General features: G+C 40.9%; 3 protein-coding genes across 10 annotated transcripts; 2 read left to right on the top strand and 1 right to left on the bottom strand.

Moving 5' to 3' along the window:
* The first annotated feature begins 10,887 nt into the window (after positions 1–10,887).
* Positions 10,888–14,492, top strand: tmem221 (transmembrane protein 221). Its single transcript, XM_024412563.2, has 3 exons — positions 10,888–11,872; positions 12,412–12,497; positions 13,682–14,492. The coding sequence occupies exons 1-3, from the start codon at positions 11,577–11,579 to the stop codon at positions 14,212–14,214; spliced, it is 915 nt and encodes a 304-aa protein (XP_024268331.1). The 5' UTR covers positions 10,888–11,576; the 3' UTR covers positions 14,215–14,492.
* Positions 12,308–19,960, bottom strand: borcs8 (BLOC-1 related complex subunit 8). 7 transcript variants are annotated; one of them, XR_006083584.1, is made up of 6 exons: positions 19,787–19,960; positions 19,520–19,632; positions 19,265–19,329; positions 15,342–15,449; positions 14,834–14,999; positions 12,308–13,474 (listed from the first exon to the last, which is right to left on the bottom strand). XR_006083584.1 is itself a non-coding variant. In XM_024412559.2 (6 exons), exons 1-5 carry the CDS (start codon positions 19,899–19,901, stop codon positions 14,930–14,932), a joined length of 471 nt encoding a protein of 156 aa, XP_024268327.1. In that variant the 5' UTR covers positions 19,902–19,960; the 3' UTR covers positions 12,308–13,471; positions 14,908–14,929. The 7 variants fall into 7 exon arrangements, 5 of the variants coding, with proteins under 5 accessions (XP_024268327.1, XP_042178998.1, XP_024268328.1 ...); XR_006083585.1 differs by having other exon boundaries at positions 12,308–13,471; XM_024412559.2 differs by having other exon boundaries at positions 12,308–13,471; positions 14,908–14,999.
* An 85-nt stretch (positions 19,961–20,045) lies between these two features.
* rfxank (regulatory factor X-associated ankyrin-containing protein) lies at positions 20,046–23,565 on the top strand. Of its 2 annotated transcripts, XM_024412557.2 has the most exons (9): positions 20,046–20,296; positions 20,498–20,626; positions 20,820–20,942; positions 21,224–21,289; positions 21,424–21,524; positions 21,629–21,754; positions 21,857–21,923; positions 22,043–22,123; positions 22,220–23,565. In XM_024412557.2, the coding sequence occupies exons 2-9, from the start codon at positions 20,503–20,505 to the stop codon at positions 22,270–22,272; spliced, it is 741 nt and encodes a 246-aa protein (XP_024268325.1). In that variant the 5' UTR covers positions 20,046–20,296; positions 20,498–20,502; the 3' UTR covers positions 22,273–23,565. The 2 variants fall into 2 exon arrangements, with proteins under 2 accessions (XP_024268325.1, XP_024268326.1); XM_024412558.2 differs by lacking the exon at positions 20,498–20,626.
* Positions 23,566–24,001: the final 436 nt, after the last annotated feature.

Here is a 24,001-nt window from a genome sequence, read left to right as displayed (position 1 = left end):
GGTTTGGAACCTCAGTGTGTCACAAGTAGGCCTAAATTAAGGTTGGGTTTGGATTACAATTATGTCATCAAATAATGCCCCCTTTTGCCAAACTCCTCCTGCAAATCGCCTCTCAGACCACTATGCTTCCCTTCATTGAATGGGGCTCCATTGTTTCATCGCCTCCAATGCGTTCAAAGGATCATAACCGTTGTAGACAGAAAGCCCTATACGGATTGACCATGCATGCATGCTTCCAGCAGGATGCACAGCTAACTGGTTTGCATGCCCTGCCAAAGGACCAGTGGTGGAAAAAGTACCCAATTGTCATACTTGAGTAAAAGTAAAGATACCTTAATGGAAAATTATTCAAGTAAAAGTGAAAGTCACCCAGTAAAAAACGACTTGAGTAAAAGTCTAAAAGTATTTGGTATTACAGTGGGGCAAAAAAGTATTTAGTCAGTCACCAATTGTGCAAGTTCTCCCACTTAAAAAGATGAGAGAGTCCTGTAATTGTCATCATAGGGACACTTCAACTATGACAGACAAAATGAGAAAAAAAATCCAGAAAATCACATTGTAGGATTTTTAATGAATTTATTTGCAAATTATGGTGGAAAATAAGTAATTGGTCACCTACAAACAAGCAAGATTTCTGGCTCTCACAGACCTGTAACTTCTTCTTTAAGAGGCTCCTCTGTCCTCCACTCGTTACCTGTATTAATGGCACCTGTTTGAACTTGTTATCAGTATAAAAGACACCTGTCCACAACCTCAAAAAGTCACACTCCAAACTCCACTATGGCCAAGACCAAAGAGCTGTCAAAGGACACCAGAAACAAAATTGTAGACCTGCACCTGGCTGGGAAGACTGAATCTGCAATAGGTAAGCAGCTTGGTTTGAAGAAATCAACTGTAGGAGCAATTATTAGGAAATGGAAGACATACAAGACCACTGATAATCTCCCTCGATCTGGGGCTCCACGCAAGATCTCACCCCGTGGTGTCAAAATGATCACAAGAACGGTGAGCAAAAATCCCAGAACCACACGGGGGGACCTAGTGAATGACCTGCAGAGAGCTGGAACCAAAGTAACAAAGCCTACCATCAGTAACACACTACGCCGCCAGGGACTCAAATCCTGCAGTGCCAGATGTGTCCCCCTGCTGAAGCCAGTACATGCCCAGGCCCGTCTGAAGTTTGCTAGATAGCATTTGGATGATCCATAAGAAGATTGGGAGAATGTCAGTTGAAACCAAAATATAACTTTTTGGTAAAAACCCAACTCGTCGTGTTTGGAGGACAAAGAATGCTGAGTTGCATCCAAAGAACACCATACCTACTGTGAAGCATGGGGGTGGAAACATCATGCTTTGGGGCTGTTTGTCTGCAAAGAGACCAGGACAACTGATCCGTGTAAAGGAAAGAATGAATGGGGCCATGAATCGTGAGATTTTGAGTGAAAACCTCCTTCCATCAGCAAGGACATTGAAGATGAAACGTGGCTGGGACTTTCAGCATGACAATGATCCCAAACACACCGCCCGGGCAACGAAGTAGTGGCTTCGTAAGAAGCATTTCAAGGTCCTAGAGTTGCCTAGCCAGTCTCCAGATCTCAACCCCATAGAAACTCTTTGGAGGGAGTTGAAAGTCCGCGTTGCCCAGCAACACCCCCAAAACATCACTGCTCTAGAGGAGATCTGCATGGAGGAATGGGCCAAAATACCACCAACAGTGTGTGAAAACCTTGTGAAGACTTACAGAAAACGTTTGACCTCTTTCATTGCCAACAAAGGGTATATAACAAAGTATTGAGATAAACTTTTGTTATTGACCACATACTTATTTTCCACCATAATTTGCAAATAAATTCCTTAAAAATCCCACAATGTGATTTTCTGGATTGTTTTTCTCTAATTTTCTCTGTCATAGTTGAAGTGTACCTAAGCTGAAAATTGCAGGTCTCTCTCATCTTTTTAAGTTGGGGGGGGCTTGCACAATTGGTGGCTGACTAAATACTTTTTTGCCCCACTGTAAATATACAAAGGTGGGTATCATAACATGTCCAGCAATATGATTGCAATGGTTTAGACCTCCAAAAATAATTTAATTCACTGTTCACTTGCTATTTTCACAGTTTGTCAGGCAAGACCTCAGAATGAAAGAGGTTCATGCGACACAAGTACCCTTGTTACACCTCCTATGTTGTTGCCAGTCCCCCTCGACTCCTATGAAGAGGATAAGCCATCATGAGGCCTCTGATAGTGACCCGAGTTACTGCCCTAATGACACAGTGGTTTCATCAACAATGACAGGTAATGTGTATTATGTGAAAAGTTGTATTCAAAAGTTGCATTCAAAAATACCTTGCTTGATAAACTAGTTGGCTAATTCCCCAGCCAAGCAGATACAACCAGTAGAGTAATTTTGGTTGTGAAGTGCATTATCAAAAAGCTTTGTCCTTTCTTTAGAACAAAATGCAATTTACCACTTGGCTGTCTATTATATAATCCTGTCACAGGCCCTTCCATTCAACACCACCTCATAAGATTGCCTGCTGCAGTTGTTCGAGAGGATTCCAGTTTGCAGCCGAACACGCAGCATAGAGAAGGCCAGCAAGGGGGCCCTCATCAGCATCATGTGGACATGCCTTCGCTGTGAGCACTCCTATGAATGAAACAGTCAGCCACATGTTGGCTGTATCTGGCCAGCAGCCTTCACCAGTCAGCAGCAACAGCTTTCACAGGCTCATCATTTGTACAAATACAGAAGTTAACCCACTTCATTACTTTGATAACCCAATTGTGAAACATAATTTATGTAAACTGACATAATTTGTTGCTTATTTTCTACTTCTTAGATGCATATAACGTCCAGGGCATAACCTGGTCTGATGGAACCAGCCTGATCACTGTGTTCACCATTATATTTCACTTCCAATTTAAGAATATCTGAAGTGAAATAGAAAGGTGAACACAGCAATTAGTTTGGTGAGGAAGTCCAGACTGACAGACGGGCTTGATACTGATGTCTCTGAATGGAGAGAGACTTGGCACTCTACAGTCGTGGCCAAAAGTTTTGAGAATGACACAAATATACATTTTCGCAAAGTCTGCTGCCTCAGTTTGAATGATGGCAATTAGCATATACTCCAGAATGTTATGAAGAGTGATCAGATGATTTGCAATTAATTGCAAATTCCCTCTTTGCCATGCAAATGAACTGAATCCCCCAAAAACATTTCCACTGCATTTCAGCCCTGCCACAAAAGGACCAGCTGACATCATGTCAGTGATTCTCTCGTTAACACAGGTGTTTAAAAAAAAATATATATTTTTTACCTTTATTTAACCAGGCAAGTCAGTTAAGAACAAGTTCTTATTTTCAATGACGGCCTAGGAACAGTGGGTTAACTGCCTGTTCAGGAGCAGAACGACAGATTTGTACCATGTCAGCTCGGGGGTTTGAACTTGCAACCTTCCAGTTACTAGTCCAACGCTCTAACCACTAGGCTACCCTACCGCCCCTTGAGGAGGACAAGACTGGAGATCACTCTGTCATGCTGATTGAGTTTGAATAACAGACTGGAAGCTTCAAAAGGAGGGTGGTGCTTGGAATCATTGTTCTTCCTCTGTCAACCATGGTTACCTGCAAGGAAACACATGCCGTCATCATTGCTTTGCACAAAAAGGGCTTCACAGGCAAGGATATTGCTTCCAGTAAGATTGCACCTAAATCAACCATTTATCATCAAGAACTTCAAGGAGAGTGGTTCAATTGTTGTGAAAAAGGCTTCAGGGCACCTAAGAAAGTCTAGCAAGCACCAGGAACGTCTCCTAAAGTTGATTCAGCTGCGAGATCGGGGCACCACCAGTACAGAGCTTGCTCAGGAATGGCAGCAAGCAGGTGTGAGTGCATCTGCACGCACAGTGAGGCGAAGACCTTTGGAGGATGGCCTGGTGTCAAGAAGGGCAGCAAAGAAACCACTTCTCTCCAGTAAAAACATCAGGGACAGACTGATATTCTGCTAAAGGTACAGGGATTGGACTGCTGAGGACTGGGGTAAAGTCATTTTCTCTGATGAATCCCCTTTCCATTGTTTGGGGCATCCAGAAAAAAGCTTGTCTGGAGAAGACAAGGTGAGCGCTACCATCAGTTCTGTGTCATGCCAACAGTAAAGCATCCTGAGACCATTCATATGTGGGGTTGCTTCTCAGCTCACTCACAATTTTGCCTAAGAACACAGCCATGAATAAAGAATGGTACCAACACATCCTCCAAGAGCAACTTCTCCCAACCATCCAGGAACAGTTTGGTGACGAACAAGGCCTTTTACGGCATGATGGAGCACCTTGCCATAAGGCAAAAGTGATAACTAAGTGGTTCGGGGAACAAAACGTCGATATTTTGGGTCCATGGCCAGGAATCTCCCCAGACCTTAATCCCATTGAGAACTTGTGGTCAATCCTCAAGAGGCAGGTGAACAAACAAAAACACACAAATTCTGACAAACTCCAAGCATTGATTATGCAAGAATGGACTGCCATCAGTCAGAATGTGGCCCAGAAGTTAATTGACAGCATGCCAGGGCGGATTGCAGAGGTCTTGAAAAAGAAGGGTCAACACTTCAAATATTGACTCTTTGCATCAACTTCATGTAATTGTCAATAAAAGCCTTTGACACTTATGGAATGCTTGTAATTATACTTCAGTATTCCATAATAACATCTGACAAAAATATCTAAAGACACTGAGGCAGCAAACTTTGTGGAAATTAATATTTGTGTCATTCTCACAACTTTTGGCCACGACTGTACATTAAAATGTTACTAGACACAACTTTTACTTGTGTTGTCTTTTTTAAATTATTGAATTGAATAGTATCAGTCAATATGAGGTGGGAGAAACCCTGTGTATTCTGTACCAGGATCAGGGAACTCCTGTTGTTGTCACGCCCTGATCATGGAGAGCTTTTTATTCTCTATGTTGGTTAGGTCGGGGTGTGACTAGGGTGTGTCATCTAGGTGATTTATATATATAAGTTGGCCTGGTATGGTTTTCAATCAGAGGCAGCTGTTTATCATTGTCTCTGATTGGGGATCATATTTAGGCAGCAATTTCCTTCTTGGTGTTTGGTGGGATCTTGACTATGGATACTTGAATGTTAGCACTATTGTTAGCACTATTGTTAGCGTCACGTTTCGGTTGAGATTATCATTTTGTTTTGTTGTGAGTTCCACTTAGTAATAAAAAGATGTGGAACCCAGATCACGCTGCGCTTTGGTCCACTTATTATGATGATCGTGACAGATGTATACAGGACACCACACAGGAAGATGTTTACCAAGGTTTCTGATCCTGATTACCGCCAGATCCTGATTACCGCCAGACAAAATGCAGATAAGCACAGTATCTCTATCGGCTGGGAAACAGCTGCGGGCAAGGTTCTGACAGATGGGCTTGGCGGTGGCAAGGACACACCCAAGAAACACCGACATACCCCCAAGCCAACTCACGTATTGCTTCTGTCATGGCCGCCAGCATGTCTTGAGGAGCAAGCCAAAAAACGAGGCAAAATCAGCAGGTGTAGTTCCCCTTTAAAATTGTTGGACACTTATTCCATTTTACTCAAGCTATTGGTGGCCATACCAAATGATGCAATGGTATAAAGCAATTTCTCTGACAAATATTTGGTGATGCAAGTGTGACAGACAGATGCTAGACCTGGACACTGTAATTGATTAAGAATCTATTGTGCAAGATATACCTAACTTCGCAAACACTTATCACACAGGATTTAACTGTAGGCCTTTGATGCTGTAATATACAGTTACGTTTCAACTTCACAACATTTTTGTATTGTAAATAATATTCATGAGTTCAACGCCTTATTTAAGTTGCATATTAACAGCTTAGGCTGGTGTTGCACCAAGTAACATGCCATTTCACACACTCCATATTTTCAAGCATTGTGGTGGTGGCTGCATCATGTTATGGGTATGCTTGGAATCGTTAAGGACTGGAGAGTTTTTCCCAGAAAGACACAGCTGTAATTGCTGCCAAAGATGATTCTAACATGTATCGACTCAGAGGGTTGAATACTTATCTAATCAAGATTTATTCGTTTTACTTTTCATATTTTTTTTAAAATACAAATGTTCCCAAAGAAATTCCACTTTGACATTTGAGTATTTTGTGTAGATCATTGACAAAAAAAGACAATTACATACCACTTTGTAACACAAGAAAATGCAGAAAACGTCAAGGGGTTTGTACTGTACATATAGGTAGGGGTAAAGTGACTAGCAGCAGTGTATGTGGTGAGTGTGAAATTGTGTTTGTGTGTGTGTGGCGTCAGTGTGCATGTTATGCGTGTGTGGGCATGTGTAGTGTGTGTGTGTGTACAGTATGTGTGTGTCAGTGTATCAGTGTAAGTATGTGTGAGTATGTGGGTAGAGTCCAGTGTTTGTATAGTCAGCGCAAGAGAGTTAGTGCAAAAAAGGGTCAATGCAGGTAGTCCGGGTAGCCATTTGATTAGCTATTTATCAGTCTTGTTTAAAAGTCTTATGGCTTCGGGGTAGAAGCTGTTCAGGGTCCTGTTTGCTTCCAGACTTGGTGCATTGGTACCGCTTGCCGTGCAGTAGCAGAGAGAATAGTCTGTGTCTTGGGTGGCTGGGGTCTTTGACAGTTTTTTGGACCTTTCTCTGGCGCCACCAGGCATAGAGGTCTTGGATAGCAGGGCCTCAGTGATGGACTGTCTGGGCCGTATGCACTACCCTCTGTAGTACCTTGCGGTCGAATGCCAAGCAGTTACCATTCCAAGCGGTGATGCAGCCAGTCAAGATGCTCTCGATGGTGCAACTATAGAACTTTTTGAAGATCTGAGGACCCATGCCAATCCTAAACAACACTGTAGTCCCGGTCTTGGTCTGTGTCGTTCATAGATATGTTACTAGTATACTTTTTGTGCCTTGTTCTGAAGAAAACATAGATAAACCACAGAGAAGACATCTATTTCTGTTCACTGTATTGAGTTTTCAAAACATTTTATTGGTCGGAGATGTTCTATTGAAGGCCTACTATTGGTATGACAAGAGTTCAACTCAAGTTGGATTGTGGATAAAAATTACCCATTTTCTTTCCATGATGAAAAGTGAAATAATCCTTTCATTTTGGTTCACAGCAAATTCTAGGAGCTCCCTATTTGCTGACTTGCTTGCTAACTCACGTACATTGGCTGTGTGTCAGTAAAAAGGTAATTCAAGATGAATGATGTCAATAATACAGCCTAAGAACAGAAGAGGATAGTGGTGGATAAAAGTACAAAAAATATAATAAAATGCTCCAAAGAGAGGTACACTACTGTACATAAAACGATTTGATAGGTAACTTAGATCACCCTTTGCCTCCTGCTGTTTATATTTAGTTTAAGTTAAATTAGTGAGTGTATAGACTGGCAATAAGAGCATCCAATATCCAATACCTCTGTCCTTAATGTCTCACTTTCTCACAATCTGCATTGAATCTCACTGCATCCTTTTCCAGCTAGTATTACTTACATTGGTTGTGCTTGCTTTTGTTAGATCTACAATACATTTTTCACCGTTTTACTGAACTCACACAGCTAATCAAGGCTTATTACTCTTCAATAATCGAGCCACATCCCTTAGGCCAAACATAGTACTGACATGGTTTATTATATATAGCATGCATTTGTTAGTTCAAAGATGTCAAAAGTTAGTATGTGGACTATCTTAATAGATACGGTATATTTAGAGGTAATTACTCAATCATTTATGTCAGCTACACTATTCTTGACTATTTTGGGAGGTGGCACATTGCTTTGGACACTCCTAAAAAGTATTTAAGGACAAGTGTTATTAACATCGAACAATCACAGACACACACACCCACACTGATTTCCAAGGAGGCCTTTCATGATGCAAGAGTTAGCAACATCCCAGAAGGCCGCTTCCACCCTGGCGACAGGCTACATCCCTGTGTGCAGCTGGATTCACCAAATCAGTGGAGAAAACACACGACACCATCACCTTTAAATAAAAGAGTAAACCACCTGCTAAGAATCATAGAAGCTGTGTTGACGTTTTGTCTAAAAGTGATTCATTATGGAGGTTTAGGTTCAAAGACAGGGCAGAGAAGATCTGTTATGTTACATTCAGTTACATTATAAATGGAATAGTGGTCGACATTATCATGTGAATTAATGCATGTATAGTATCATACATCTTACACGGTTGTCCAATAGCATCCAACTTGGATGACGTATAGTATTGCACGTCTTTATCTGAGACCAGGTTGCTTCTTGTGCTGTAACAACATAAGAGAATTAGGGGGAGAATTTACATTGGCGGTTAGGGAAACTAACGACAAAGGTTAGGAGAACTAAAAAGAAAATGGTTAGATGAATTTACGTAGCAGGTTAGGTGAATTGGGTTAAGTTTAGTATCAGGGTTAGCTAAAATACTACAGTTGTCCCTGACACCACTCAAACATGCAACCTTTGGATTGCTAGACTGTTGCGGATTTCACCCACCCATCCTCACTGACAAACCTCCCTAAACTAGACCATTAGTAGGTATCATACATCTTGGAGGTGTTCAGAAATAAGTAAAATATATTTTGCATGCCTCTGAGGCCAGACCGCAGTGTTGTGACCAAAGTATGTTTCCCCAAAAGCCTTATGAATCACATGAAGAGAGTATATTCTAAGTCAGATGAAGGAGCCTTTGGAAAGTGTTCACATTTAGACTTCTTTTTTGTTTTCCTGAAACTGCTCACTTCTGCTTTCGACAACATCAGATGCTGCCATTTTAGTATGTGTGGTGAGGCTGTCAAATTCAGAAATAGACTCCATGGTCAGTGTGCATATGTGAGAGCAATTCTTCGTTGTGTGTACTTTTATAGCTGCAAGCTTATCTCCATCAGAACAGCTTTAACTGCACTACAGGTGTCCTGCTGTCTTCAAGACAGTCACATGCAGATAACTTTTCCCTTACCCCTTATTACTAGAGATCAGCATCAGTACATACACATATATAGAATTATACCTAATTAAGCTTTGGTTTTCTTGGAACTTTTGTTGTAGGGTTTTAACATGTGCTATACACTTCAGAATGGATAAAATACAACCATGTTTGTTTGCATGAAATCAAAAAGGTATTCTATTTGTATACTAGGGAGGTATCCATGTAATTAAAGTAACTTCAGAAAATGGAGGCATAGCCATAGTCTAAATATGGATGATGGAAAGAAATAGTAGGAATATTAATTAATCAAACTGTAGGCATTGTTTTTTTGTTAAGTGGTGCAATCCATAGAGGTCACAATGATCACCAATAGGACACATTTACTGTCAATCAAGTATTTTCTGAAATTCAATATACTGTAAACTGAACAAAAGTATTAACGCAACATGCAACAATTACAGTTCATGTATAGAAATCAGTCAATTTAAATAAATCCATTAGGCCCTAATCTATGGATTTCACATGACAGGGAATACAGATATGCATCTGTTGGGCACAGATACCTTAAAAAAAAGGTAGGGGCGTGGATCAGAAAACCAATCAGTATCTGGTGTGACCACCATTTCCCTCATGCAGCGTGACATATCTCCTTCGCATAGAGTTGAACAGGCTGTTGATTGTGGCTTGTGGTCCCACTCCTCTTCAATGGCTGTGCGAAGTTGCTGGATATTGGCTGGAACTGGAACACGCAGTCATACACGTAAATTCAGAGCATCCCAAACATGCTCAAATCACTCGCTCACATCTACCCGTTACAGTTGAAACCCGGGATTCATCCTTGAAGAGCACACTTCTCCAGCGTGCCAGCGGCCATTGAAGGTGAGTATTTGCCCACTGAGGTCGTTAAGACGCCAAACTGCAGTCAGGTCAAGACCCTGGTGAGGACGACGACTTTGCAGATGAGCTACCCTGAGACGGCTTCTGACAGTTTGTGCAGAAATTCTTTGGTTGTGAAAACCCACAGTTTCATCAACTGTCCGGGTGGCTGGTCTCAAGATGCTCCCGCAGATGAAAAAGCTGGATGTGGAGGTCCTGGGCTGGCTGGCATGTGGTCTGTGGTTGTGAGGCTGGTTGGGCATACTGCCAAATTCTCTTAAACAACATTTGAGGCGGCTTATGGTATATAAATTAACATTAAATTATCTGCTAATAGCTCTGGTGGACATTCCTGCAGTTAGTTAGCTACCTCAAAACTTAAGACATCTGTGTCATTGTGTTGTAACAAAAGTGAAAAAGGTACACCTGTGTAATGATCATGCTGTTTAATCAGCTTCTTGATATGCCACACCTGTCAGGTGGATTAATTATCTTGGCAAAGGAGTAATGCTCACTAACAGGGATATAAACAAATTTGTGCACAACATTTGAGAGAAATAATATTTTTGTGCAGTATAGAACATTTCTAGGATAGTTTAATTCAGCTCATGAAATCAACACTTTACATGTTGCATTGATATTTTGATTCAGTGTACAATAACAGGTCAATGGTGAAATGAATTACGTTTCCTAAAGAAGCCAAACATGAAAGGTGGGTGAGTGAATGCACAGGGCAGTAGCCTCAAATCAACAGAGCAACAGCAGTGCGCTCTCTGGGTAAACAGTGTGTGTTTCCAAGGCAACCACTGAAAAGTTAATTGGATTCAAAGAGGGAGATTTCGGGGAGAATGAATGAGAGGGCAGGACACCCCATTTCAAATTCCCAGGACCTCTTGGGGCGTTGCACAATCGCGAGCTGATGGCATTGCGTCATCTTTTGGCAATTTCAGACGCTAGTGCATGATAAGCGAAACAATAACCAATGTAGACACTTTTAGTTTGATTATTTTCAGGAGGCTACTATTGATTAATTAAATAGACAATGCCTAATTAAAGAGCTATTGAGGACTAAAGAATGTATCTTGATGGATCCTTATTCATTTTAATAGCATGTCTGCACCAAAAATATCACGGTGGCCTAGTCAACCCAACATAAATAAAAACCAAGTCATAATATACAAATAAAAATATTTGTTTTCTGGAGCATGGTTTCTTCATATGTAAAATGTATTTGAGGTTTAAATTCAATGCGCACTACTGCAATCGTGTTAACGTTCCCAAAATGCCTTCATGCCAGTGTAATTCATGTTTTGGAAGGGAAAGTGAATAGTTTGTAACTTGTATAAATTTGTATAGTTTCCCCCCGGCTGTGGACTGCTTCGGACGAGCACATCAACGCATTGTTCCGGAGAATCCAAGTGAAAAGTCCATTGTTGTTGCGAAGTTTTTAATCTGGGGATTTAAAGAACATCACATGCTCGGCTGGGGGAGTGGGTGCTCGCGCACAATACGCAAACACTCTAATTCCATGATCGGACTCTAAATCACAGGTTTCTTACCTTTTCCTATTCAAAACATTTTTCTACACTTAAAACGACATTTTATGTTAGTTTGAAGCCTTTGGAAAAGAGGACCGCAAGAAGTATCCGGAGGATAAAGTGGATTCCCACCGCGATAACTTTTTCCAAGGAAGACAAGTGCGTCGACGTCAGTCCGTGATTTATTACCCAAATATGACGGTTTACAGCCAGCGGTCTTTGATGGTCCTTGCTTTATTGGGGATCCTATCAGGGATTATGTCTCTGCTATCGGTCAATCTGATTTTCCATTTACAAACACAACAGATTGCTGTGAAGGAATCTCCCCCCACCATCTCCATCGTGCCAACTAATGTTTGGGCAGTGCTGATGCCAGTGTCTACAGTGCTTTCTGCTCTGTCTCTCACGCTCAATTTGAGCTCTGTCGTGGTCTGCCTTCTGCACAGCTACTTTACAACCGAGATATGCAGAGGAGAAGATGATACTGAAAGGTAAATCCATCAACACACCTATACTTAGGATGCTATTTGTTGTAGGCTAACATATCACTGATACACCAGTAGTTTATTTGGTTGTATAATGTGCTTTAATTAGCCTATATTAATGTTTGACATTGATAGAAATGAAAGAATACTACATTCTTATACATTCATAACTTTCAGTGTGTGCAGAGGCTGCTTGACTGACCAACCCTTATCTCTAAACTCGGTATGAATCCTGGACAAACAATAGCATTTCCTCATTATGCACCCAGTGCACGGCCCCTGGCCTCAGTGGCCCTGCTCTTTCCCACTTTGGCTTATAAATGTACTTTCATTTAGCTTCAGTGCACTCCAGTGCAAGTAATGACAAAGCATTCTGTTTAAAACGATTGATTTTGAGCAGAAAAGTATCCCACATGATAGAACAATTATGGACAGAAGGGCTAATTACAACCTTGAATTTATTTTGGTCTAAATACATAATTTAGCACTTTCCACAAATAGTATGGTCATGTAACTGATTGCATTTGCTTCATTTCCTCCCACAGAGCAGACTGGTTCCTATTGGATAGCCGAGCTGTCCGACATGTGGCCATAGGACTATTTTGCCTTGGGGTTTCAGTATACTTAGCAGGTAAGACCAACAACAAATAACAGTGAGGCCTAGTTAATGACCAGGACATATTGTGGACCAAAGCAATCTGCATCCAGCTGGTCTTAACACTTGTCACCCCAAACTCATTGGCAAAATCAAAAGTAACAAACTGCTACATATTTGGTAGCGTTATGTACACAGTAGTCAGCCCACATAACTCTATTCCACATCAAGTAACTCCCAAAAGCAATAAAATCAGATTTAAAAAAGACAAATACACCTTATGGAACAGTGAGGACTGAAGGGTCACACAAACAGGTACATATGTACACACACACACACCTGGATAGCGTGTTGCATTAGAGTAGTGGCCTGCAGAGAGACAGTTAATGTTGTAACATTTATTTTAATGTTTAAAATTATATTCTTATATATATATATATATTACTGCATTCATTTTTGCTGGATCCCAAGAAGTGTAGCTGTTGCTTTGGCAGCAGCTAATGGGGTTCCATTATAAATACAAATGAACCTCACGTGCAAGCTTTTAAATGAATCTGCTTTAGCTAAATTATCAGACATTACATACGTTTAGGCTAAACAATTAACAGCTTCTACCAAATAGTTGTGACCCTAGAAAGGAAAACTTAATTTAGATTCCTACAGATATATTCCAGTTAATTTGCAGCAGAGGCAAAAATCACTACTTTCAGAGTCCCTCCAATTGATTGATACACAAGGCCCAAAATAATGACTTATTTGATGCATTAATGTATGTTATGGTATGTCCTGGCAAAGCTGCTGGCTTTCCATTCCATTGAGTGTCTTGTTGAGGTGGTGGGGGCAGGGCACCATTGTGATGGTAGGGTGAATGACCTCCTGACCCCACAGCTCCCTTTCAGAGGGAACTTAGCCAGAGCCTCACTGCAATGCCACAATGTCGTCATCATCATGTCCCAGAGCTGTGTTTCTCTCCTCCTTCCTTCAGCACTCTTGGGTCTGTGGTTCTTCTCCTGCTGAGAGATGTCCAATATAGTAAAATAGGTCACAAAAACACAACCGTGGCAATGCACTACATTAGAGTTATCCACCCCAGGGAGAAAAAGGGATCTGAAAAGTGAGCTTTCTTACAGTGTATAGACTCATCTTTCTGTACCTGTCACTGTGTCCATCTCCCCCTCTTATTCTGTTTATCTTTCTCTCTCTATCCCTCTCTGCTGCAGCTATGTCCATCTACATGCTGCTGGTGTTTGAGGTAGAGACAGGCATAGCGAGCGCATGCGTACTGGCCTCGGGCATCCTGATTCTGCTGATGATCGTGATTCACTCCCTGGTCAAAGCCACCCGTACCGCCCAACACTACCGCGGTGGAGAACACACTGACACCTTGTACCAGAACCAGCACGGTGGGAGCACCCCTGCCGCCCGGCAAGGCAAGCTCCAAGATGGGGAAAAACCCAGGAGGCACCGCAACAACTCCCAACTCCACCGGCATTTGTCCTACCCCCCTCCCTGCACCGACCCTAAGCAGCATCACCAGCATCAGTACTCCCCATCCCACAGCCCTCAGAGCCACAGCAGTGACAAGGAGGGCTACAGTAGTGGTGGAAGTGGTTCTAGAATGCACAGGACCCTGTCAACAGAGTCAGGGCTGCTGCAGTCTCCATCTAAGCCCTGGAATGGCATTAACAATGAGATGCGGAGCGTGCTGGCCCGCAAGTCAGGAGCCTCCAGTAAAGACTCTACTCTGGTGTGACCTGACCTGCAAAGTCTTAGCAGTTAGTACATTCCTAACCAACCATCAAACATTCTGAAGGATACAGTATGGATAGAAAATATCTGAAGCTATTTAAAAGCTCTGTGCTATCCCTTCATGATCCAAGCACCACTAATACTATTACTGTACATTTCAATACAGACATACAGTGAACCTGTCATTTTAATGCACCTTTCCTATCATCTCGTTCCCTTATTGCCTTTGTATGGACTTTTTACACAGAAACCATCACTATTAAACCCTCTCTAGAATGTTTACTTACTGGTATTCCAATGGAAAATGTTAGTAACTTATAGCTACAGCTAATGCTATAGTTGCTACGTGATTATACAATTTAACAAGTGGCAGAGAAATGATTTCTATTTTCAAAATTGTTTGGTAAAGACCAAAGGTGGTCTTTGAAATATATTGCCAAAACTGTATATTACACAATGTGTAGATAAATTTGGTAGTGTTTAGTCTGCATACTGTAAAACAAACATGTCATAACTTTGAATAAAGGTCGTGAGTATGTTGATACAAAACTCTGTAAAAAATAAAGTGGAGCATTTTAAGTAAACCAGTATTAGCACATTCAGCTTCATTCTAGTGCACTTACTTGAAAGTCAAGAGAGTGCCTAGAAGTCCTTTAGTCCAAGTATAGCTTTGAGTGATGCCTGAGGATCGACTAACCTTGGACAGTGTCTTCCAAAGGTCAGGAGGAAGGAGATGGGGGATGTGGTGGAGTGGCAGGGGGAATGGGAGAGGGGGTCACTTCATGTGCGCTGCATGCATGTGCCAATGGAGGGAAATAATAAAGTAAACAGAACTGAGACACAAAAATGGCAAATAAAATAATGCAAAGAAAGGATGATTGCAAAGGAAAATAACTACAAACAATGGTGGCCCACGTCTATGAAAAAGTTACCTTGGCTTTCACTCAAAAGGAGTTTATAAGCCTCATCAACTCCACCCTTGAGCAGGGAGATTGTGTTTTTTCTCCTCAGCAGTGATGAGTGGGTTGTGGGCAATCAGACAAATGAAGGATACAGTGTTGTTACTGTGTAAATGACAGTGTTATTATGGTTTCCCAGAGCCATAGTGAGTGGTTGTTTACTGCCTCTTACCTGCGCCCCTGGGAGGTGCTGATCTGTTCCTTCATGCTGATGGCTTGACGAAGGAGGCCATCGATGCTTTTGAAGTACAGGCTGCTGTTTGTCATGCTTTTCACTGCACTGGAAATGAAAATATGAATGTGTGTTAACAAATACAACATTGAATTGCCGATCAATGTTTTCAATATAATTAAAATCCTAAACAGTAGACTTTAGACCATGACTCCAATTCCGTCGCATAACTTTGGGTCATTGGACGCCCCCTTTAGCCTTGTGGGAAATGCCCTGGCACTGCCCGATGCTGTGTTGAGTAACACTTGCCTAATAAATCTGACTTTTATACCAATTCTTGGTATACAGTCAAACAAAGCACTGCAACATCGTAGAGTTTAATGACAAGCCAGAATGTTGAATAAATTACATTTGAACTTTACTGGTTGTCTGTGTGGTTGGTCCTTCAGCTGCTCTAAATTTTAAACAAAATATCCACAGAAAAGTATTGTTTCCCCAGCTTTTTAGAGCACCGGTACAACACAATTTATATCACCTGGCACATGCGCAAGTCCATGTACAGTTGAAGTCGGAAGTTTACATACACTTAGGTTGGAGTTTTTCCAACCACTCCACAAACTATAGTTTTGGCAAGTCGGTGAGGACATCTACTTTGTGCATGACAACTAATTTTTCCAACAATTTTTACAGACAGATTATTTCACTTATAAATCACTGTATCACAATTCCAGTGGGTAAAAAGTTCACATACACTAAGTTGACTGTGCCTTTAGCTTGAAAAATTCCAGAAAATGATGTCATGGCTTTAGAATCTTCTGATAGGCTAATTAACATAATTTCAGTCAATTGGAGGTGTACCTGTGTATGTATTTCAAGGCCTACCTTCAAACTCAGTGCCTCTTTGCTTGACATCATGGGAAAATCAAAAGAAATCAGCCAAGACCTCAGAAAATAAATTGTAGACCTCCACAAGTCTGGTTCATCCTTGAGAGCAATTTCCAAATGGCTGAAGGTACCAACTATGCATACGCAAGTATGAACACCATGCGACCATGCAGCCATCATACCGCTCAGGAAGGAGACGCGTTCTGTCTCCTAGACATTAATATACTTTGGTGCGAAAAAGTGCAAATCAATCCCAGAACAACAGCAAAGGACCTTGTGAAGATGCTGGAGGAAATAGGTACAAAAGTATCTATATCCACAGTAAAAACTAGTCCTATATCAACATAACCTGAAAGGCCGCTCAGCAAGGAAGAAGCCACTGCTCCAAAACCCCCATTAAAAAGCCAGACTACAGTTTGCAACTGCACATGGGGACAAAGATCGTACTTTTTGGAGATATGTCCTCTGGTCTGATGAAACAAAAATATAACTGTTTGGCCATAATGACCATTGTTATGTTTGGAGGAAAAAGGGGGAGGCTTGCAAGCCGAAGAACACCATCCCAACCGTGAAGCACGGGAGTGGCAGCATCATGTTGTGGGGGTGCTTTGCTGCAGGAGGGACTGGTGCACTTCACAAAATAGATGGCATCATGAGGCAGAAAAATGATGTGGATATATTGAAGCAACATCAAGACATCAGTCAGGAAGTTAAAGCTTGGTCGCAAATGGGTCTTCCAAATGATCAATGACCCCAAGCATTCTTCCAAAGTTGTGGCAAAATGGCTTAAGGACAACAGTCAAGGTATTGGAGTGGCCATCACAAAGCTTTGACCTCAATCCTATAGAAAATTTGTGGGCAGGACTGAGAAAGCGTGTGCGAGCAAGGAAGCCTACAAACCTGACTCAGTTACACCAGCTCTGTCAGGAGGAATGGGCCAAAATTCACCCAATTTATTGTGGGAAGTTTGTGGAAGGCTACCCGAAACACTCGACCAAAGTGAAACAATTTAAAGGCAATGCTACCAAATACTAATCGAATGTATGTAAACTTCTGACCCACTGGGAATGTGATGAAAGAAATAAAAGCTGAAATAAATCACTACTATTATTCTGACATTTCACATTCTTAAAATAAAGTGGTGATCCTAACCAATTTTTACTAGTATTAAATGTCAGGAATTGTGAAAAACGGAGTTTAAATGTTTTTGGCTAAGGTGTATGTAAACTTCTGACTTCAACTGTAAACACCTGTTAGTATGCATGCATCGCGTGCATGTACTTCCATCTTGTGCACCTGCCTTCGTTCATGAGCAAACATCCGGATTGCAACACATCGACCTGCGTTTAGGCCCTCTACTCTTTTCTATTTTTACCAGTGACCTGCCACTGGCATTAAACATAGCATGTGTGCCCATGTATGCTGATGATTCAACCACATACACATCAGCAACCATAGCTAATGAAGTCACTGAAAACCTTAAAGAGTTGCAGTCTGTTTTGGAATGGGTGGCCAGTAATATACTGGTCCTGAACATCAAAACTAAAAGCACTGTATTTGGTACAAATCATTCCCTAAGTTCTAGACCTCAGCTGAATCTGGTAATGAATGGTGTAGCTGTTGAACAAGTTGAGACTAAATTACTTAGTGTTACTTTAGATTGTAAACTGTCAAGGTCAAAACATAGATTAAATGGTTGTGAAGATGGGGAGAGGTCTGTCCGTAATAAAGAGATGCTCTGCTTTTTTGACACCACACTCCAAAAAGTCCTGCGGGCTCTAGTTTGATCTAATCTTGATTATTGTCCAGTTATATGGTGAAGTCCTGCAAAGAAAGACCTAGTTAAGCTGCAGCTGGCCCAGAACAGAGTGGCACATCTTGCCCCTCTTTGTAATCAGAGGTCTAATAGTAATACTATTCATGCTCTCTTGGCTAAGAGTTGAGGAAAGAACACGTCACTTTTTTTTATAACAAACATTGTGTTGGAAATTCCAAATGGTTTGCATAGTCAACTTACACACAGGACTGGTACACACACTTTCCCCCACCAGACATGCCACCAGGGGTCTTTTCACAGTCCCCAGGACCAAAACAAATTAAAGGAAATGTACTGTATTATACAGAGCCACGAGTGCATGGAACTCTCTTCCATTTTATATAGCACAACTGAACAGCAAACCTGGTATCACGGCACAACAACTCTCCCCCATGTGACCTACTTGTGCGTATGTACTGATCTGTATGTGTAACTAAGATTGACACACACACTACATGTTGTTTTTAAATGCATGTCAATTGTAAAGTCTTTTGTCTGTAATGTCTTTTTCGTTATGTGTCGGACCCAAGTAAGACCAGGCTTTATTACAGCCAGGCGCAACTTTGTTAAAATGCGTATTTGAAATATTCTCCCTCATTGGTATTTAAGTTCCAAAGGTTTCTAAAACCGTATCACAAGCGAGGATTATTAACATTTCTATTCGTTAAAACAAAGTGTCAGAATTGTAGTTCACATGGAGCCAGCTGTGGTCCATACCTTCAGCTGAGCACCCAAAAGGGGGTTGACTCGCAGTTCTATTAAAATTACACAGAAGTCACTGGACGAAGGCGTTTTCTGTACGAGAGAGTTTTGTTAAGACACTCGATGCTTGGTCTGAACATTAACACACATCACTTGCGGTACAGGTTTGGAAGCATAAGGACCTTATCTTTCATATCAGCGAGAAATACTTAAATTGATACACACCTTTAAATGGTTCCCACACGGCCATATCTCCATGTTACTGCGCATGTTTACGAAAGACAGAGGGTCCACCTGTTCTAAGTAGCTATCTAGCATGCTCCAAACACCAGTTTGTAACAGAAGAAGGCCACCAAAAACATGTTGTCACTGAAAAACTGTTGGCTGCAACTGTGATTAAGCCAGTTAAACCAGTGTAGAGTAAGTGTATTTGTGATGCGAAATGAAAGTAAAGGACTTTATGTTTCTAGAACCGTATCGCAATTGAGGCTCCTTAAGAGTACATCTTGGGCTAGATTACCTGCATGCATATTCCACAGTGTAGATTGCTCCTTGGCTTTGCTCCTCCCAGCTCTGCATATCTGTCTGGAAGAGATGATCAGAGAATAATATTATGAATTACGTTACTGCAAAAGTAGCTACCGGTATACATTTAGTTTTTAGACGTGTTTTTGGACAGCCCATTAAAGCTACTGTAAAGTAACAAAACTACATTTATTCTCCTTAGCAAGTTAATATGTAGCTAAACTGCTTTGGATTCACTAACGTTACTTACTTTGTGTTGTACTAGCTCTGGGAGGGACCTTCTAACGTGTTCTTGCAGTCGATAAAGAGCCACTGATGGCTCGTTAGCCAACACGTACATGTTCTCCGTGAATTTGTCAGTCACTGTAGAAATAAACATATAATAATATAATATATACTGTTATGAGAAATAGCTACGTTAGCTGTTTAGCTAATGCAGCTACTAGCTAAGGTTAGCTAGCTGGTGATGACAGTTGACTTTAGCAAACAATTGTACTATAAAGTATTCGCGAATTACCTCTTTTAACTTTCAGTTGCATCTCCTGGTCCTCCATCTTATACACAGTAAACGATCTACAATTAAATATTTGCAAGGGTTTAAATCGTGTTAAAGCGTTATCAAAAATAAACATGCAGTTTCCGTGTTACTGTCATGCGCATCACAAATCATGTTCGGAATGCAACACGAATTAAAAAATTCGTTCCTAGATATTTATTCTCTCGACATTTATCTCACGTTTACTGGTGGATTGAACAATTATCGTAGATAAAATCAGTCAAGCAATTTCATACATTACACATGCACACATTCAAAAACACTTAATTGGATAAAGTTATTTATAAGCAATGTAATGAATGGATGGACAGTTCGGGCGGTTTACCATTATCAATTGCATCATGGGATTTTGTAAATAAACTCACTTTCAGTTTTGATATCAGGAAGTTGGAGTGAAGACTAAACCATTGATGTTGCTATTTTATCCGATATTGTGAGCTGGACATATAAACCATTGCTTGCGACATAAAGGTAAAAATGAATCTATTTATAATGTTCCATTGAGACTTTCCTATTTTGCAAGAGCTGATGTGGAATGGTTTTCCATAATTTCAGCTTTGAAAAGTAAGAGATAGTGAGATAATCATAGACATTTGTTCCATATTTGTTCTATTGACTTCTGTTGGCTAAAGCTAATCTATATAGTAATATATATCTCTACTTTGATTCAAGAGACCATGGATGGCACAGATGGTGTTGAGATACCAGATCTTGCAGCCAGTTTACACATATTCTCAGATGACCTAGCATTGGAATCCACTACATGTCTATCAGGGGAGGCCAGAGGAGAGCGGTTAAATGGTATGACTGTCAGTCATACAACTCTTTGCTGGTTTTGCATGGTCTATAGGCTTTCTCATACAGTAATCACACTTGTCCATTTGTCTGCAGTGAATGTGTCAACACCATTTTCAGTTTGCATAATGTCTCAAATGATTATAGGCATTGGGGTATGCAAATGTGATGAAATATCTGTATTGCTCCTTGCCACCAGGTGTGATGGTGACTACAGAGAACATGGGTGTGGATGAGGAGGAGAGCCTGTTGAAATACTCCACCACCCTCACGAATAGGCAGCGTGGGAACGAGGTCACAGTCAGACCAGCTACTTTAGACAGTAAGTATGTCTGTCTGAACTCAGAAAACACACTCAACTCTTTGTTCACGGCAAATTTCCTTAAACACTACTGTGAATGCACTCTCATTCATAATCTATTAGATAATGCACAGGAATGTTACAGGAATGACCCTAAAATATCTCTGTGGTTTTATGTACACTGTATATGTATATTCCTGTGTATTTGTATATAACTGAGGGAGATTAAGGTATATTATGCATATCATTTAGTATATGGACAATTAAATGTACAAAACACTGACCCTTTGATGTCTCATCAGTTCTGTCCATCCACCAGCTAGCTGCCCAGGGGGAGGTCTTACAGGTGGCCACACACCTGAGCAAAGGTGAGAAATGTCCATATCCACTTACCAATAGTGCAAAGAGTAGAACTTGCCTGACTTGTGTAGTATTGTGGAACCAGCATGATGACTTGTAGGCAGTGTCCTGTGTAAAATGAAAATGTTTGTTGACCTTGCAGACAATTCATTATTAAACCGCCAGGATGAACGGGGCTTAACTCCTCTCATGTGGGCAGCAGCGTTTGGAGAGAAAGCCATGGTGGATTTCCTCCTGGAAAACGTTTGTGATATTTCTAGACCCTTGTTCATTGAATTCAATGTTTAGTCATAAACAGGGTGGTGGTTGATTGTAACCTGTGTGGCTGCTATGACCTTGTGTCTTAGGGGGCAGATCCTAGTACGATAGCATGGGAACGGGAGAGTGCCTTGACCCTGGCGAGCTCAGGAGGCTATGCAGTCATAGTGAAACGTCTTCTTGAACATGGAGTAGATATCAATGCTTATGACTGGGTAAGGGTGTAAATTAGGATTCTTGATTTCTTCAGAAATATCACACATCAGTCTTCAATATGTTTTTGGGTGATTTTATTCATGGGATGTTGTATGTTTAAGAATGGTGGTACTCCTCTCCTTTACGCTGTTAGAGGGAACCATGTAAGGTGTGCTGAGGCCCTCTTAGGTACGTTGCCTCATACCCCTGCACACAGGTCATTTTAATTAATGATCTCCAAAACCAAAATACTGTAGTCATCTCAAAGTGGCACAAATACTTATGATGGTCTTATGATTATAATTCAGATAAAGGGGCAGACATGAACATTGAGGCAGATTCTGGGTATAGTCCAATGGCCTTAGCTGTTGCCCTCGGACACAAACAAGGTAAGCACCCTCTCTAATCTGTCTTCTTCAACAACTAAAAAGTTTTACATTTAAAAAAAAACTTCCCTGGCAAAAGTAAATCATGTGTTGTTTCAGTCCAAAAGGTGTTAGAGGACCATATTCTGAAACTCCTGAAGAAAAAAGCATGACACCAGCTAAGGGTACCAGGATGTGGTTAGAGAGGACGTTGTGCTGAACAGAGGATCACCTGCTGGCATCAGTGGTGAGGTGGTTGACCAAAACACTGAAGCCACAAAAGGCGGTTGGTAGTGAAGACACTTGGAACGGAAGCTCCAACGTTAAGGGACACTGTGGTTCTTATCTTGTACATTTATTCAACATGTTTTTTTATATTATGGAAATGCTTATATTTCTTTTTTTTGGGGGGGGGGCAAACTATCTTTAAATATATATTTAAAAAAACTGGAGGTTTTGCACAAATGTTCAAAAACAAAATGCATACACATTTTACGACGTTCATTTGGAATGGGAAATCAAATGCACAGCACAAGCATTTGAATATGCAGGTGGTTGCGTGACCTTAAAGCCTGGAAAGCTGCAATAAAATCCAGATTCTTTGTCTGAACCAAATCCTCCCTTTTCCCTTGTTGTTTGTGTGCGCAAGCAGGTAACCAACTTAAAATGTCCTCACCAAAAGCAGTCAGATATGGTTCCCATTCAAAACAATTCATTTGGGGTGGTAGTCTTCCAGCAGTCATGTTCTTCAATGGCACTATACCCTCTCTTTCCCTATAAGTCTCTCCCTCTCTCACGCAGAAACAGAAACGTCACAAAGCTCTTTCCCCCAGGATGTCCAAGGAGTAAACAATTATTCTGCCAAAGAAGTCGGCACTGTTCTCAAACACTATTTGTAGCCTGTGCACCGTGGGGACCTCCTGGATGGGAAATCTGTGGGTGTGGAGTTAAGAACCAGATAAGCAGAGGAGTAATGAAAGAGAACGGCACAGAACAATGTTAATTGAAAGCTGCTCTGTAGCTACTATGCATTAAAATCAACATTTCTGTATTACAGTATTTAGGTCCAGGCTTAACTTTTCTGTACTATTACATCTTATTTAAGCAATTATTACAACTAAGACTAGTGTCCTGTCCAGGCGGTGTAGTTCTACATCAAGCTGCCTCACGTTTGAATTACAAGGCCATTCTGTCTCGAACAAGACTTACTACAACTAATTTGAACAGGTATGATTTTAGAGACATTTAATAATACATTGAAGGATATTTGTAGTGAGCTGCTGTCTTCTGGGTAAAAATCTATGATTTTAGCCAAGTCTCCATCTTTTGGGCATCCTGACGGGAAAGTGAAAGCCTTTTCAGGATCATTGACAGTCTGTCTCTTTTTTGACATATGACGTGTTCTAGCATAGTATGACAATGAATCATTGAAAATAATACCTTAATAATAAATCATTTGGTGAGTACTTATTTGTCCTATTTCACATGTGAATTGTTCTTCATGGTGGTACACTGACCAAAGGAGTTATGGGTGTGTGTGTGTATATATATATATATATATATTTAACACCTTCCAATCCACATTTTACCTGAAAAGCCACCTTGGAACTGCACCTTTAATTCTGAAACTCTGAAGGACTGTGGGAATTCCAGAGTAACTCACTGAGAATCGCCCTGTAAAAATTTAACATAAAGTATGTGCTAGTGTCATGGGTTAGTCTGCTGCAGGCTTTCACCTCACCTTTTGTGTGTGTGGTGTAGTGTGCACACACACACACACACACACAGCATTCGGAAAGTATTCAGACCCCTTAACTTTTTCCACATTTTGTTACAGGCTTATTCTAAAATTGATTTTTTTTTTTTTTATGACAAAATGTTCCCCATCAATCTAAACACAAT

This window comes from Oncorhynchus tshawytscha, linkage group LG06 (genome assembly GCF_018296145.1).
Source record: "Oncorhynchus tshawytscha isolate Ot180627B linkage group LG06, Otsh_v2.0, whole genome shotgun sequence".
Taxonomy (NCBI): Eukaryota; Metazoa; Chordata; class Actinopteri; order Salmoniformes; family Salmonidae; genus Oncorhynchus; species Oncorhynchus tshawytscha.
Note: the sequence above shows the minus strand (reverse complement) of the source record. Positions and strands in the feature narration are given on the sequence as shown.